This window comes from Lissotriton vulgaris, chromosome 12 (assembly GCF_964263255.1).
Source record: "Lissotriton vulgaris chromosome 12, aLisVul1.2, whole genome shotgun sequence".
NCBI lineage: Eukaryota > Metazoa > Chordata > Amphibia > Caudata > Salamandridae > Lissotriton > Lissotriton vulgaris.
The window spans coordinates 556,168,361-556,185,255 of record NC_141700.1 but is presented as its reverse complement, the minus strand read 5'-3'; the positions used below and the strand labels follow the sequence as shown (position 1 = coordinate 556,185,255).

The 16,895-nt window shown below is 50.5% G+C and overlaps 1 protein-coding gene across 1 annotated transcript in view; it reads right to left on the bottom strand.

Moving 5' to 3' along the window:
• LOC147677733 (uncharacterized) overlaps window positions 1-13,840 on the bottom strand; it is a 60,639-nt gene extending 46,799 nt beyond the window's left edge. The window contains exon 1 of the mRNA XM_086945580.1: window positions 13,695-13,840. Within this exon, the coding sequence (XP_086801706.1) occupies window positions 13,695-13,840 (146 nt within the window). The remainder of the gene's footprint in view (window positions 1-13,694) is intronic.
• Between the last annotated feature and the right edge of the window lie 3,055 nt (window positions 13,841-16,895).

Here is a 16,895-nt window from a genome sequence, read left to right as displayed (position 1 = left end):
ACTCAGTCTCAAGATTGGGCTGACTTTGTAGATTGTGCCACTAAGGCTTTTGAGGGCTGGTTGCTGGGCAGTAAGGTTACTGATTATAAAGGATTGTACAATTTGATGATGAGAGAGCAAATTTTAAACAATTGTCAGAACCAGTTGTTGCATCAGCATCTTGTTGACTCAGATCTGACCTCTCCCCAAGAATTGGGAAAGAAGGCAGACAGATGGGTTAGAACAAGAGTTAAACAGAACCAGGGCCAGAATCAAGGTGGTCAGAAGAAAGCAGACCAGAAGGGTAAGGATTCGAAAGGGGAACAAAATGACCAGAAGTCTTCGACAGGTCCCCAACAACCCAAAGAGGGTGGGGGTCAGGCTCCCCAAAAGAAGAAAGAAGGCCAATCTAAAAGGTGGTGCCAATACTGCAAAAGTAAAACTCACTGGTTTAGTGAGTGCACCAAGAAAGGAGGAGGGCAGACTCCTGCCACTGCAGCCCCTAAGGCACCTGTGCCCCCTAGTACAGCCAGCAGTGGTAGTGCACCTCCCAAGGGTTTAGTAGGGTTAACCCTGGGTTCTGAGGGGAGTGACAACTTAGTTGGCACCCTCACTCAGGCTGTCCTTGTCAGTACAGGGGATATGGATATGTCCCCTGACATAAGTCCCAATACTTTGGGCAAATACAGACAGACACCTTTTATTAATGGAAAAATGGCTCAGGCCTATAGGGACACTTGTGCCAGTGTCACAATGGTGACACCTAGCTTTGTGGACCCTGGACAGATCATGCCAGGTACAGAATTCCTGGTGACCAATGCAAGCAATGTCACTACCAATCATAGTATGGCAATTGTAGCTTTCTCCTGGGGAGGGGTAACTGGCCAAAAGAAGGTTGTAGTTAGTTCAGACCTCCCAGTGGATTGTTTGTTGGGCAATGATTTGGAGTCATCACAATGGTCAGAAGTGGAGCAGAGGACTCATCTGGAAATGTTAGGTTTGCCAGCACATGTGTTTGCTGTGACTAGGTCACAGGCCAGAAGATGCCCCACTGAACAGGTGCTGGATCCTGGAACAATGGACCAGACACCTTCCAAGAAAAAGAGCAGTAGGGTTAAGGCTGTGCCTTCCCCCTTGCCCCAGGTTGTGGATCAAGTCTCAGAGGAGGCTGACCTGCAGGAATTGAGGGAAACTGAGCCTAGAGAGTTTGAACTTGATCAAGTTGAATTCTTGGGTTCAGGGGGACCCTCAAGGGAAGACCTGGGGAAGGACCAGTTAGGCTGCCCTTCTCTTGAACCCCTCAGACAGCAGGCTGCTGCTGAGGCTGCTGGGAACGCCACAGGTACCCACAAGGTATACTGGGAAGATGGACTCCTGTACACTGAGTCAAGAGACCCCAAGCCTGGCATGACCAGGAGGCTGGTTGTACCCTTGTCTCAGAGAGGTTTCCTACTTACCTTGGCCCATGAGATTCCCTTAGCAGGACACTTAGGCCAGACAAAGACTTGGGACAGGCTTGTCTCACACTTTCACTGGCCTCACATGAATGAGGATACCAAGGAGTTTTGTCGCTCCTGTGTCACTTGCCAAGCCAGTGGTAAGTCAGGTGGCACAACAAAGGCCCCCCTTATACCAATGCCTGTGGTGGGGGTGCCCTTTGAAAGAGTGGGGATTGACATTGTTGGTCCAATGGAACCCCAGACAGCATCAGGGCACAAGTTTATACTGGTGGTAGTGGATCATGCCACCAGGTATCCTGAAGCTATTCCACTTAGGACCACCACAGCCCCTGTGGTGGCAAGGGCCCTAGTTGGAGTGTTCTCCAGAGTGGGCTTCCCTAAGGAGGTTGTCTCTGACAGAGGTGCAAACTTCATGTCAAGCTATTTAACTGCTATGTGGAAGGAGTGTGGTGTCAATTACAAATTCACTACACCCTATCACCCACAATGCAATGGGCTTGTTGAAAGGTTCAACAGGACCCTAAAAGGGATGATTCATGGACTACCTGAAACACTCAGGCGTAGATGGGATGTCCTGATGCCCTGCCTTCTGTTTGCTTACAGAGAGGTCCCACAAAAGGGGGTTGGCTACAGCCCTTTTGAACTTTTGTATGGGCATCCTGTGAGAGGCCCCTTGTGTTTGGTGAAGGAAGGATGGGAGAGACCTCTCAAAAAGCCTGCAACCAACATAATGGACTATGTACTTGGTCTCCGCTCCAGGATGGCTGAGTATATGGAGAAGGCATCAGAAAACCTTAAGGCCAGTCAAGAACTTCAAAAAGCTTGGCATGACCAAAAGGCTGTCCTGACTGTTTATCAGCCTGGACAGAAGGTGTGGGTGCTGGAGCCAGTGGCCCCAGCAGCACTCAAAGACAAATGGTCTGGGCCCCACACAATCCTTGAGCAAAAGGGAGAGGTCACCTACCTGGTGGACCTTGGAACTCCCAGGAGTCCCCATAGGGTACTCCATGTCAACAGGCTCAAAGCATATGTCGACAGGAAGGACATGAGCTTGCTCATGGCCATAGATGAGGGACAGGAGGAAGAGAGTGACCCTCTCCCAGACCTGCTCACTCAGAATCCTGATGATGGGTCAGTAGATGGTGTTGTCTTTTGTGGCAGCCTCTCTGAACATCAGCAGAAAGACTGTAAACAGGTTCTTCAGTCTTTCAGACGTATGTTCTCTCTGACACCCAGTCAGACCAATTGGTGCACCCATGAGGTTGACACTGGTGACAGCCTGCCAGTCAAGAGTAAAATCTACAGGCAGCCTGATCATGTTAGAGACTGCATAAAAACTGAAGTGCAGAAAATGTTGGAATTGGGAGTCATTGAACCCTCAGATAGCCCTTGGGCTAGTCCAGTAGTTCTAGTGCCAAAGCCTCACACCCAAGATGGTAAGAGAGAGATGAGGTTTTGCGTAGACTACAGGGGTCTCAATGCAGTCACTAAGACTGATGCCCATCCAATACCAAGGGCAGATGAACTTATAGATAGATTGGCTTCTGCCAACTACTTAAGTACATTTGACTTAACAGCTGGGTATTGGCAAATCAGGTTAGCTGAGGATGCCAAACCCAAAACAGCATTTTCAACCCCTGGTGGGCATTATCAATTTGTGGTAATGCCCTTTGGTCTGAAAAATGCACCTGCCACCTTCCAAAGGTTGGTGAATCAAGTCCTTACTGGGCTGGATGACTTCTGTGCAGCATATCTAGATGATATTGCTGTCTTTAGCTCCACCTGGGAGGATCACCTGGTCCACCTGAGGAAAGTGTTAGAGGCTCTGCAAGCAGCAGGCCTCACTATCAAGGCCACCAAGTGCCAGATAGGGCAGACACAGGTTGTATACCTGGGCCACCTTGTAGGTGGAGGCCAGGTTCAGCCACTGGAGAGCAAAATACAGTCAATCAGGGACTGGGCTCCTCCAACCACCCAGACTCAGGTTCGAGCTTTCTTGGGCCTGACTGGATACTACAGAAAATTTGTCAGGAACTATGGTTCCATTGTGACACCATTAAATGAACTGACAAGTAAAAAAATGCCAAAAAAGGTTCAGTGGACAGCAGGCTGTCAAAAAGCATTCGATGACCTAAAGCAGGCCATGTGCACAGCACCTATCCTTAAGAGTCCAGACTACTCCAAACCATTCATTGTCCAAACAGATGCTTCTGAGTTGGGTGTGGGAGCTGTTCTTTCTCAACTGAATTTTGATGGTCAGGATCAGCCCATTGCTTTTATAAGCAGAAGGCTGACCCCCAGAGAGAAGAATTGGTCAGCTATTGAGAGGGAGGCCTTTGCTGTGGTTTGGGCCCTGAAGAAGCTGAGGCCATACTTGTTTGGCACTCACTTCAAGATTCAGACCGACCATAAGCCCCTCTTGTGGCTAAATCAGATGAAGGGTGAAAACCCCAAACTGCTTAGGTGGTCCATTTCCCTACAGGGGATGGACTTTACAGTGGAACATAGACCTGGTACTGATCATGGCAATGCCGATGGGCTCTCCAGATATTTCCACTTAGAACAAGAAGACTCACCTGGTCAAGGTTAGCTTATTGTCCCAAAGTTTGGGGGGGGGTCATGTAGGAGAGTAGGGTCTGCAATCCTATGATCACCCAGATTTTTTTGCTTTTGTTTCACTGGTTTACGACTTTCTCTGGCTGTGGGCCTGCCAATCAGACCCACAGCCTGGCTGTTCTCTTTCTAAATTACCTCATGTACCCTAGGTGCATCTACCAATTGGTACTGGGCCACCTTATCAGACCCTGTAACTCAGGGCATAGGTGTACCCAGGGCTGCCAGGGGCTGCAGCACGTATTGTGCCACCCCTGGCTGGCCTCCTAAATTTGACACAACTGGCTGCATGACAGCTGGGGCAAAGTCGTGTAATCACCCTTTGCTGTAGGTGTAGTATACCTATACCTAACCCTAAAATGGACACACAGATTCCTATCAGTCACTCCTATGGCAGGCCTTGACAATCCTGAAGGCAGAGTGCTTGGAATCGTGTGAGATGGTGCTCTGGCATGAGCTGAGCCTGTCTGCAGCTTGCGGAATCAAGTCCTAATAGCTGTTCCATGATATCGCATACCATATACTCTTAAGTGCATTATAATCCTCGCGGTTAAATGCTATCTTTGGTATTGCTTTATCAAAACATGTCGAGTAAGGTGTCATACGAATTGGAATACTAACCCCTCGCCAATTCTGGCGACGGGGTTAGCATTCCACCCTTCTAGAGGGACACGACATGTATGTAACTGTGAACCCCGGTTAAAGTTAACTGAAGCCTCAGCTCCACAAAATGGATGCTGCCACCACAGACACGAGTCTGACCCCCTGCAGCTGGGAGTCCTTCCAGCGAGGGGAGCCTGGACAAAGGGTTTCCTGTCAGGGGCGGTGCTAGCACCGTCCCAGACATGGTTTTGTGTATCCTGGGTAGGCAGGGCTTTACAGGAAGGTGACTGCTGAGTGGCACCCCGGTGCTCACTACGCATAGGCCGGTCTGAACCAGTTCCAGGGGCACACCAGCCCCTGGCCTGGGGAAGTCCGGCATGGCTGAGGGGTGTAACCACCCCCCACCTAGTCCCACCCATAGGCAGGACCTAGTCACCGGGTCAGCCCCCTTTTTTAGTATAAAGATGGGAGCGGGCCCCCTGTTAAAATTAGATCATCTTTGGAATCAAGATACCACTTTCTTCGAAAGGACTTCACGATTTCTTCTTCAAGATTCTCCCTTGTGGCTAAGGAGTAGTCACCCTGCATCCGCAGGCACCATCCTAAAGAACACTGCGGTCTGCTGCAAGTCCTTCATCACGAATCCGACGACCCAGCTCGACGAGACCCGGCTTCCCTGGCCCCTCTGACCTCTACTCACCTCTACAGCCCAGCTGAGAACCGTGAGTGCGACGAGACCTCAAGGGACCGACGATCGCCAAGACTGCACGACATCTTTACTGCAAGCCCACCGTGTCCTCCACTGGTGAGTGCTTTGGGGTCCGAGAAGCCCCGACCCTGCGCAGCTCCAGCACCCAAGATCAGCCCCCCTGCATCTCCACGATCTGCGTGGGGCCCTTCTGCTGTTTGCTGTGCACCGCGTTGTTTGGCTACTAGCCGGCTGGCTTGTGGCCCTCTGAACGACGCCCAACGACTTCACGACTGCTGGTCTGGTTGCTCCAGGCTGGCCTTTGCTTCCTTCTTCAAGAGAGGCACCCCGGACCCTCCTGGTCCACTCCAGACGCCATTTTAGGTCCACCGCGTGGGCTTGAATTTGCCAAGGCTTTGTTGCCCAATCCTGGGTCCAGCGACGCCGACAGCTTCTATCTTCGTGGGACAGCTCGATCCTCCATCCTGGTCGCCGACAACGCCTCCTGGTCCGTGAGATCTTCGAGTCAAGCGTCACCCACTCACCTAGTCGAGGTGGCTACCATCCGGTGCCCTCCTGGTGCCCACTGACTACTGGCTAGTAGTCTCGAACTTGGTCCCCTCTGCTTTCAGGTGTCATCTATCTTCAAGATCCAGGCTTGGATCCGACTGAACTTTCTTCACTGGTCACCGGCCAGCATCTTTTCTTCCGGCTCCTGGTCCGTCTACGAGGATTCCCGACGTCTTTTCAGACCTATGCAGCTGCAGCCCCTGGGCTAGGTAACTTCGGCATTTCGGTGCCCCAGCATAGCCTCACTATCCAAGGGTCAGAATCTACTTTCGTTTTCTCCCTACCAGGTCGGGTTCGCCCGAGAACACTAACTTTCTAATTCCTAGCTACCATAGACTTTTGTCCCGCATCTCGCGTGAGAGTGCACACACTGCACCCGAGTCCCCTAGGCCTCCTAGACATAATCTAACGATTCCCTAGTCAAGTCCTAGCGATTCCAAAAGCTATTAGTACTGTACTTACCTGCTAGGAATTTCGCATTCCACTTTCAGAGTATATGGTTTTCCGTGCCCCTCGGGCATTTGTATATACTGTGCTAACTTAAGTATTTTTGTAAGAGTTTTGGTTTGTGCTTAGTACCCTGTCCTCATAAAGAGTACAGGGCTGTTGTGATCTTTAAATAAATAACTGTTTATTTTCATAACACTTGTGTGGTGTCCTTTCACTTGGTATTCAAGGGGTATATGTGTGGTAAACAGCGGGCTTAACGCGCCCTCTCGAGTCTTTAGCCTTAGACTGCTCGTATCCACGCTACTAGGATAGCTGGTCTATAAGGTTGACTTACAACCAATCATCAATAAGGGTTGCTGGACTGATACATAGTGTTCACTAGAATAGTGAGCACTGCATATCAGGCCACCTTCTCACAGCGTTCCTGTTCACGTGTTGCCTTTGTGTGCAGTGCGGTCCTGCCTTATGTGGCCTCTGCGCTACAACGTGTATGAGACAGCCGCCTGTTGCCAATGGAACTCGGTTGGACAGAGCTATGCTACAGCAACATCTAGATGGTCTGATGGATATCGAGTATGATTCCGACTAGTGCTTGCCTACATGAGGGCAAAAGGAGCGTCTGAGGTTCCGTGACAATTGTAAGTGGTGTTTTCGACTCGCACGAATATGGTCGAGTCTGGTATCTACGAACCGCAAATGGCGAGTTTAGTAAGTGTGCGCAGTTTCGCTGTGCTAACTTAAACCGTTCGTTTGTTACGTGGGTTTTTCATCTGTACCCACGGGTTCCATCTTAGATACGGCATCCATTTTGTCTCTTGCCCTCAAGTAGCCAGCGAACGGACGTTGTCCGCTTCGCGACCCTGGGACTCCCAAGATATTTGCGGAAGACACATGTCCTTTGTAAGTGTCTTTATGATGAGGGGGATGATACTGTAAGGCAGATGGCCCCGCTCGAGGCTCATCTCGCCGTGCCGGGTTTATTGTCTCAGCCGTGCATCTCATTAGGCACGTCCCTTTGATAGCTGTAGTTCGTGTTTCCCGATACCTCCCCTTTTACACCCTTTTCCAATCTCCCCACTGTTTCCATCTTCCTCTGCACCTGTCCTTGTTCCTTCTTCGATCTGTTTTATTGCTGATTGGAATGTACTAATGATGGGAAGATGGGTTTTTACAGTTGGGAACTGCTAAATGTTTCCACACTTATGTTCCGGACCTTATGAGTATCAAAGTGACCAAAGCGAGCCCTCTCGGGGATAATTGTGGGAACTGGGTTGTAAACCTTTGTGTGCTATGTAAACCTATGGGAGAATTCTGTATAAAAGGAGCGATCCACAGAACCAATTTGAAGCAGTCTCCCCGAACTACACTTGTTGTACTTCCTGTGACTTCTGTGTTTCCCTGCAGTAAATAAACTTGAATCTTTGACGCCGAAGGAAGTGTCCCATGTCTCTGTGATTCGTACGTCGGAGCAGGTTACCCACGAAGGTTTCAGGTGTTGTCCCCTGGCACCGCTGGGTCTTAAAAAACCCAGTCCTTCACCAGGGGCTGAAGCATGTATTATGCCACCCCTGGCTGGCCTCCTAAATTTGACACAACTGGCTGCATGACAGCTGGGGCAAAGTCATGTAATCACCCTTTGCTGTAGATATAGTATACCTATATCTAAACCTAAAAATGGACACACAGATTCCTATCAGTCACTCCTATGGCAGGCCTTGACAATCCTGAAGGCAGAGTGCTTGGAATCGTGTGAGATGGTGCTCTGGCATGAGCTGAGCCTGTCTGCAGCTTGCGGAACCAAGTCCTAATAGCTGTTCCATGATAACGCATACCATATACTCTTAAGTGCATTATAATCCTTGCGGTTAAATGCTATCTTTGGTATTGCTTTATCAAAACATGTCGAGTAAGGTGTCATACGAATTGGAATACTAACCCCTCGCCAATTCTGGCGACGGGGTTAGCATTCCACCCTTCTAGAGGGACACGACATGTATGTAACTGTGAACCCCGGTTAAAGTTAAACGAAGCCTCAGCTCCACAAAATGGATGCTGCCACCACAGACACGAGTCTGACCCCCTGAAGCTGGGAGTCCTTCCAGCGAGGGGAGCCTGGACAAAGGGTTTCCTGTCCGGGGCGGTGCTAGCACCATCCCAGACAGGGTTTTGTGTATCCTGGGTAGGCAGGGCTTTACAGGAAGGTGACTGCTGAGTGGCACCCCGGTGCTCACTACGCATAGGCCGGTCAGAACCAGTTCCAGGGGCACACCAGCCCCTGGCCTGGGGAAAGTCCGGCATGGGAGAGGGGTGTAACCACCCCCCTCGTAGTCCCACCCATAGGCAGGACCTAGTCACCGGGTCAGCCCCTTTTCTTAGTATAAAGATAGGAGCGGGCCCCCTGTTCAAATTAGATCATCTTTGGAATCAAGACACGACTTTCTGCGAAAGGACTTCAAGATTTCTTCTTCAAGATACTCCCTTGTGGCTAAGGAGTAGTCACCCTGCATCCGCAGGCACCATCAAGAACACTGCGGTCTGCTGCAAGTCCTTCCTCAGGAATCCGACGACACAGCTCGACGAGACCCGGCTTCCCTGGCACCTCTGACCTCTACTCACCTCTACAGCCAAGCTGAGAACCGTGAGTGCGACGAGACCTCGAGGGACCGACGATCGCCAAGACTGCACGACTTCTTCACTACAAGCCCACCGAGTGTCCCTCTGGTGAGTGCTTTGGGGTCCGAGAAGCCCCGACCCTGAGCAGCTCCAGCACCGAAGATCAGCCCTCCAGCATCTCCACGATCTGCGTGGGGCCCTTCTGATTTTTGCTGCTCACCGCGTTGTTTGGCTACTAGCCCGCTGGCTTGTGGCCTTCTTAACGACGCCCGACGACATCACTGCTGCTGGTCTGGTTGCTCCAGACTGGCCCTTGCTCCCTTCCAAGAGAGGAGCACCCCGGACCCTCCTGGTCCACTCCAGACGCCATTTTGAGTCCACCGCGTGGGCTTGAATTTGCCAAGGCTTTGTTGCCCAATCCTGGGTCCAGCGACGCCGACAGCTTCATCCATCGTGGGACAGCTCGCTCCTCCATCCTGGTCGCCGACAACGCCTCCTGGTCCGTGAGATCTGCAGAGCACAGCGTCACCCACTCACCTAGTCGAGGCGACTACCATCCGGTGCCCTCCTGGTGCCACCTGACTACTGGCTAGTAGTCACGAACTTGGTCCCCTCTGCTTTCAGGTGTCATCTATCTTCAAGATCCAGGCTTGGATCACTTCGAACTCTCTTCACTGGTCGCCTGCCAGCATCTTTCTTCCAGGCTCCTGGTCAGTCTACGAGGATTCCCGACGTCTTTTGAGACCTATGCAGCTGCAGCCCCTGGGCTAGGTAAACTCGGCATTTCGGTGCCCCAGCATAGCCTCACTATCCAAGGGTCAGAATCCACTTTCGTTTTCCTCCTACGAGGTCGGGTTTGCCCGAGAACACTAACTTTGCATTTACTAGCTACCATAGACTTTGTCCCGCATCACGCGTGAGAGTGCACACTCTGCACCCGAGTCCCCTGGGTCTCCTAGAAGTAATCTCATGATTCTATAGTCAAGTCCTAGCGATTCCAAAGCCTATTAGTACTGTACTTACCTGCTAGTAATTTCGCATTCCACTTTCAGAGTATATGGTTTTCCGTGCCCCTCGGGCATTTGTATATACTGTGCTAACTTAAGTATTTTCGTAAGAGTTCTGTTTTGTGCTGAGTACCCTGTCCTCATAAAGAGTACAGGGCTGTTGTGATTCTTAATAAATATACTGTTTATTTTCATAACACTTGTGTGGTGTCCTTTCACTTGGTGTTCAAGGGGTATATGTGTGGTATAAAAGCTGGCTTAACACGCCCTCTCGAGTCTTTAGCCTTAGACTGCTCGTATCCACGCTACTAGGATAGCTGGTCTATAAGGTTGACTTACAACCAATCATCAATAAGGGTTGCTGGACTGATACATAGTGTTCACTAGAATAGTGAGCACTGCATATCAGGCCACCTTCTCACAAGGACCTCAGGAGCCATGCTGTTAGGTTCAATGATGGAAGGTTGGGAGGCATTATCCTCCTGTTCATCTTGCTCAACAGGTCCGGCCTGCAAGGGAGCTGTTTGTGTGGACACACAGACAGATGTAGAAGGTCCGGGTACCACCACTGCTGCGGCCAATCCGGAGCAATCAGGATCATTTCCATGTTCGACCTGAGGAGCTTAGAAACTACTCTCGGAATCAGAGCCAGGGGAGGAAATGCGTATGCGAACGTCCCTGACCAATCCATCAGTAGAGCATTCCCCTGCGTTCCTGGCCGGGGGAACCTGGACGTGAAGGCGTGGCATTTGGCGTTTTCGTCATCTGCAAACAAGTCTACGGATGGACGACCCCAGCAACGAAAAAGCTCTTCTACTACTTCGTCGTGTAGCACCCAGTCTGGCTGATCTTCGAAGTGCCTGCTGAGTGCGTCTGCTTTTACGTTCAACTCGCCCGAAAGGTGCACTGCCACTACTGTGAGGCCTCGAGAGAGAAGCCAATGCCAGATTGACTGAGCCTCTCGAGAGAGTGGGCGAGATCTTGTGCCTCCTTGTTTGTTCAGATAGAACATGGTGGTCGTATTGTCCGTCTGAACTAGGACTGAGTTGGATTCGATCGCTGGTAAGAAAGCTTTGAGAGCCAGGAATACCGCTCTGAGTTCCAGCATGTTGATGTGGTATGTCTGCTCCTGTGCAGACCACTGTTCTTGAATTTGAAGCGGACCCATGTGTGCTCCCCAGCCTTGCAGGGTGGCATCCGTCACTATAGACTGGGAAGGAACAGGTTGGTGAAACGGAACCACCACCAGCACATTCTTTCTCCGAGTCCACCATTTGATGGCATCTTTCGTTGCCTGGGAAAGAGTGATACGGTCTTCCCAGCGTCCTGTCGCTTGGTCCCACTGATCCTCCAGAGCCTGTTGTAGAGGACGCATTCTCAGCCAGGCGTTTGGGATGAGAAAAATGCAGGACGCCATGGAACCCAGCAGGGATACTACTTGTCGGGCTGCTGGAAGCCGAGACTCCAGCAGAACCCCACATTTCTGACTCATGGAAAAAAGTCTCTCCTCCGAAGGAAACGCTTTTCCCAAGCTTGTGTCCAGAACGGAGCCTAGGTAGTGGATGGACTGTGTAGGCCGCTGGACTGACTTCTCCAGGTTCACATGGAGGCCGAGCCTGTGTAGCTGGTGCAGGCACAGTTGTAGATCGTGCGTTACCTGTACCGGAGATGGGCCTTTTAGGAGCCAGTCGTCCAGGTACGGGTAGATGAAGAGTCCCTTTTTGTGAAGAAAAGCCGCCACCACTGCCATGCATTTGGTGAAGCCTCGTGGTGCGGATTCGAGACCGAAGGGTAGCACCTTGTACTGGTAGTGTTTGTTCCCTACGACAAACCTCAAGTACTTGCGATGTTGTTGAGCAATTGGGATGTGAAAGTACGCATCTTGCAGATCCACCGAACACATCCAATCTCCGGCTTGAAGATGTGGACATATTTGGTGAAGCGCTAACATGCGGAACTTTTCTTTGACGATGACTTTGTTTAATAGTCGTAGGTTGAGTATTGGTCTGAACTTGTCCTCCTGATCTTTTTTGGGGACAAGGAAGTATCTGGAGTAAACTCCCTTTCCTCTTAGAGCGGGAGGAACCTCCTCTATCGCCCTTTTTTGCAGTAGGACTTTCACCTCCCTTCGGAGCAAGCTTAGCTGGTGAGGGCAAGAGCTCTTTGGAGGTATGCTCTTCGGAGGAGCACGGAAACGTAACTTGTATCCATTGCGCAGTATATTCAGCACCCACTGATCTTTTGTGATGCTGACCCACTCTGCCAGGTGTTGTGAAGCACTTCCTCCCACTGGAGTGGGTAACGGCGCCAGAGGAAGCCACTGTTCAGGCCTTTCCTCCTCTTGTGGTGTTGGAGGATTGTTGGTGACCTCCTCTACCTCTGCTGGGCTTGCCTCGAAACTGGGGTTTCCCTTGGTTCTTATTTTGGGACCACTGAGGGGTTTGAACCCTCTGTTGAGCCCCTCTCCCCCTGTTGGTCTTGAAGCGGCGCTTGAATTCTTTATTCTTCTCCAAGCCCACCGCCTTCACCGTATCCAGTTCCGTCTTCATTCGGGTCATCTCTTCGTCCGCATGCTCCCCGAAGAGTGCGGAACCCGAAAAGGGGAGTTTAAGGATGCGATGCTGAGCCTCCGGCTTCAGACCTGTAAGGGGTAACCAGGCCGATCTTCTGGCACAAAACCCATATGAATAGGAATGAGCCGAAAGCACTGCACCATCCGCAGCCGTGCCTATCATCTGATTCGCCACCAGACACCCCTCTGTAACAGTCTCCTCAAAGTCCTGCTGGTCTTCTTTTGGCAGTTTGGCTTTGAATCATTCAATAGAGTCCCATAAGGCTCGGTCGTATCGACCCAGAAGCGCAGCCGCACTAGAAACCTTAAGAGTGGAAGCAGATGAGTTGCAAACCTTTCGACCCCAGGAGTCTTGAGCTTTGCTGTCCTTATCTGGTGGGACTGAAGAGGAACCAGCAACAGCGTGCGTCTTCCTCGCCGCTGCCACAATTACAGAGTCTGCTGGAGGATCAGATTTTACAAACACCGGGTCAGAAGATGCCGGTTTGTACTTCTTCTGAATGCGGGCTGGTACCGCTCTGATCACCGCTGGAGTTAGGAAAACCTCCTTGACAGGGTCCATAATCCCCGGGACTAAAGGTAGCAGAGGCCGGGAGATGGCTTTCTTGTGTAAAGTCTCAAAAATGACTGTCGTTACTTGAGGGACAGACATTTCAATGTTCAGTTTCAGTGCTCCTCTTTGCAGTACATCCAGATACGTGCCAATGTCATCCACTGGGGAGGACCTGGACATAGAACTGTCCGTCAACGTAGGGGAGTAGTCCCTCTTGGACGACCTGGTAGAAGAGGTAGATGACGTAGACGGAGTACGTCGACGTCTACGGTGAGCACTGTGTCTCCGCTCCCGCGAATTTTTTGAACGCTCCTCTCGTCTAGGAGAGCAAGACCTGATCCGATCTTCCGACCGAGGTCTTCTGGGAGATCGGGATCTTCTGGGAGGCCTGGTTGATGGTATCACAGGTGATTTGGATCTTCTGGGAGACCTGGTTGATGGTCTCACAGGTGATTTGCGCCTGGGAGGGCTTCGCTTGTCCATCTCCTCCACCAGACTCTGAAGAGGAGACCTGTGATGTGGACTGGCATATTCCTGCATACCCTTGGTGGGTCAAGCATCTCTCCAATGGTCCAAAGACCTATACCATCTAGGTGATAGTCTGACTTGGCCAGCTGAAGGATTTGGCTGACGCTCTGAAGATCTGTGTACAGGACTTCTGGACCTTAAAGGTTCAGTTGAGGAGCCAGAGGACCGTGAAGATGAATGACGGGAAGCAGACTCCGTCACCATGACCGCATCTGAATGCCTCGACGTCGAGCGTTCTTCCCTCACCGTCGAACGCCTTCGAGGAGTCGGAGGGTCAAACAATCTCGACCTCGAATGTCCATGAGAGGGTCTGTGGTCTCTCGACGTCGAGCGGCGATGAGCAGCCGTCGACGGAGTCCTCTGTCTCGACGTCGAACGGCGATGACCGGCCGTCGACGGAGCTCTCTGCCTCGACGTCGAACGGCGATAACCGGCCATCGACGGAGCCCTCTCTCTCGACGTCGAACGACGATGTCCAGTCGCCGACGGAGGCTTCTCTCTCGACGTCGAAAGACAATGACTTGTCGTCGACGAAGCTCTCTGCCTCGACGTCGAACGGTGATGACCGGCCGTCGACGAAGTTCTCGGTCTCGACGTCGAGTGCCATTGCGACGACGGCGGAGGGGTATTGGGCACCCTCGATGCCGAGCGCCGACGAGGCACTGACGGAGACTGCGTCCTCGACGCCGATCGACGAGCTACTGTCGACGGCGGTGGGGTATTGATCCTCGACGCCGAACGCCTCCTCTTGGACGACGGCGGAGGTGTCACACTTCTCGACGCCGGTCGGCGCCTGGATGACGACGGCGGAGAAGTAACCTCCCTCGACGCCGGTCGGCGCCTGGATGACGACGGCGGAGAAGTAACCTCCCTCGACGCCGGTCGTCGCCTGGTTGACGACGGCGGAGGGGTTATGGATCTCGACGCCGGTCGTCGCCTGGATGACGACGGCGGTGGAGTCGCCTTCCTCGACGCCGATCGTCGCCCGGTTGATGCCGGCGGAGGAGATTTGGACGACGGAGCTGGATCCTTCGACGTTGTCGACGTACCTGGTCTTCTCTTCGACGGCGAGCCCGCCGTCGACGGTAGTTTAAAAGAGAAAAACTCCACCGGTGGTTCTTTTCTCAGCGCCGAGCCCGACGCTGAAGTTGAAGGGTGTGAAGACTTCTTTTTTGAAGATGTATGAACCTTCTTGGAGCCCTTCTTCACCGGTGATCTTCCTCTTGAAGCTCTGTGAGCCAGGCCATAAATGCGAATCCTCTCCCTGTCTTTGAGAGACAGGTGCTCACAATGAGGACAGGTGCCTGGATCATGATCTTCAGGCAGACACAGGATGCAGACGTCGTGGTTGTCTGATTTTGCCTTCTTGTTGCCACAAGAAGGACATTTGTCAAAGAGTGAAGGCATTCTCAGAAGAAAAAAGTTCACTCAACTGCTGAAAAAAGCAGTATCTTACTTGACTAGATATTAACTGTCCAAGTAAGAGTAAAAGTTGTCAAAAGTGAAGTATTTTTCTGTCAAAAACCAGAAAAATAGTGGAGCTGTGTAACCAGGGTCCTTCTCTGAAGGAGCCGGAAAGAACAACTGACCTAACTGTCACCCCTGGGGCATGATGGGATACAGGGGGTCATGAGTGCCTTAAAGGCACGGTGTCAGTTTATTGCTATTCAGCTACAGGTCAGCTTTTCAGTCTTTTTAGACTGTGTTTTTGCAATGCAGCCTGGGTGCTTCCTATGCTTCCAGTGAGTTATGAGAATTTCTACTGCTTTCTATTCATTAAAACAGTTTCTAACCAATCTTTGGTGTTGTTTCTCATGTTTCTAATGCTTAATATTACATGTATGGTGGAAATTCTTCACAGCATATTTCAGCTCTGATGTTATTTGGCTGCTATTGCATGTTTTTTATATATATATGATTTATATATATATATATATATATATATATGTATATATATGTGGGGCACATATAATATAGTGTTTCTGGGGTCCCGCACATGGGCGGAAATATTCTAATGCTTATGACTTTGATGAGGATCCCCTGGAAGAGAAGCATGTGTACACACGTCAAAATAATAAAATATCTGAAAATATACTGCATTACGCGGCAGCCTTTTTTTTATGCATAATTTAGTCAACACTACAGCATAATGTTGTCATCCTTTGCTGCATAATTAATTCCAATAGCCCCACAGCAGGCAGCACATGTTAAAAGTGCTTGTGAATGAAGCAGGGAGACTGTGAAGTTTGCGAACTTAGTTTGGTGTGTGAAAATCCTGCATTGCCATTCCCTGGTGAATAGCAGCTACTGCTGCTGAAACAAGGCCAATGGAGGTACCTTTGGGTGAGGAAGACTGGCCTAAAGGGGAGGGCCAGCCATAGCACTGGTGGTGTCCTGTGCATTAATGTTTGTTAGTGCCCCCCAAAGACCACCTCTGCCCAAGCATTCCCTCACTACCACCCTTAACTGTGCCCCCCAAGTCTCCATAACCACTCTCTCTCAGATGGATTTAATTTGATTTACGGCGCCACTCATACCATTGTAGGGTGTCAGAGCACTTAACATCACACACATTACACAAAGACAATCAATATGTGTGTAAATTACTGTATAGAAAATGATACATGAGACTAAGGACTACAAGGTGTAGGAGTCACATGACAACCATACTAGTAGCCCGTATAGTTTTATAGTGATTGGTCTGGAGAAACACAATACCCGTAATTTAAAACGTAATACTATTGGTGGGGGTTCTCCTTAATAATCAGAATTGATTTCTGTCCAAAAGAACACTTTTTGGGACATTAGGATAATCAAAGACTGGGGGACGGGGGAACATAACACTCAAATTTATACCTTGCAGTTTGTATGCAGCTCTTAGATGACAGTTAATAGCTCACTGTTCTAAGTTAGGATTTTAACTTATAAACTGCAAGTAACAAAAGGATCTCTGACAAAAGCAGTAGCCCACTGACCTATTTACATTATGTGAACTTCGTGATCTGCATGGCGCATGTTCTTTCAGCCGGTACATTAACCATCTGAGCTACCTTTCCATGAGTCAAAACTTCCACTAGACAAAATTCTGATCTCTCTCTAGGAAGAACATTAATCACCAGAGTCTTCATGATATTTTTAATGTTGCAGAAAATTGCTGGAAGCCAGGAAGGAGGCAGCAAGCGTTTTAAAACCATAATATACTTGCAAACATGATGCCTTCACCTAAAGTCAGCACCCGGTGCGGTCACACTGGTTGCAC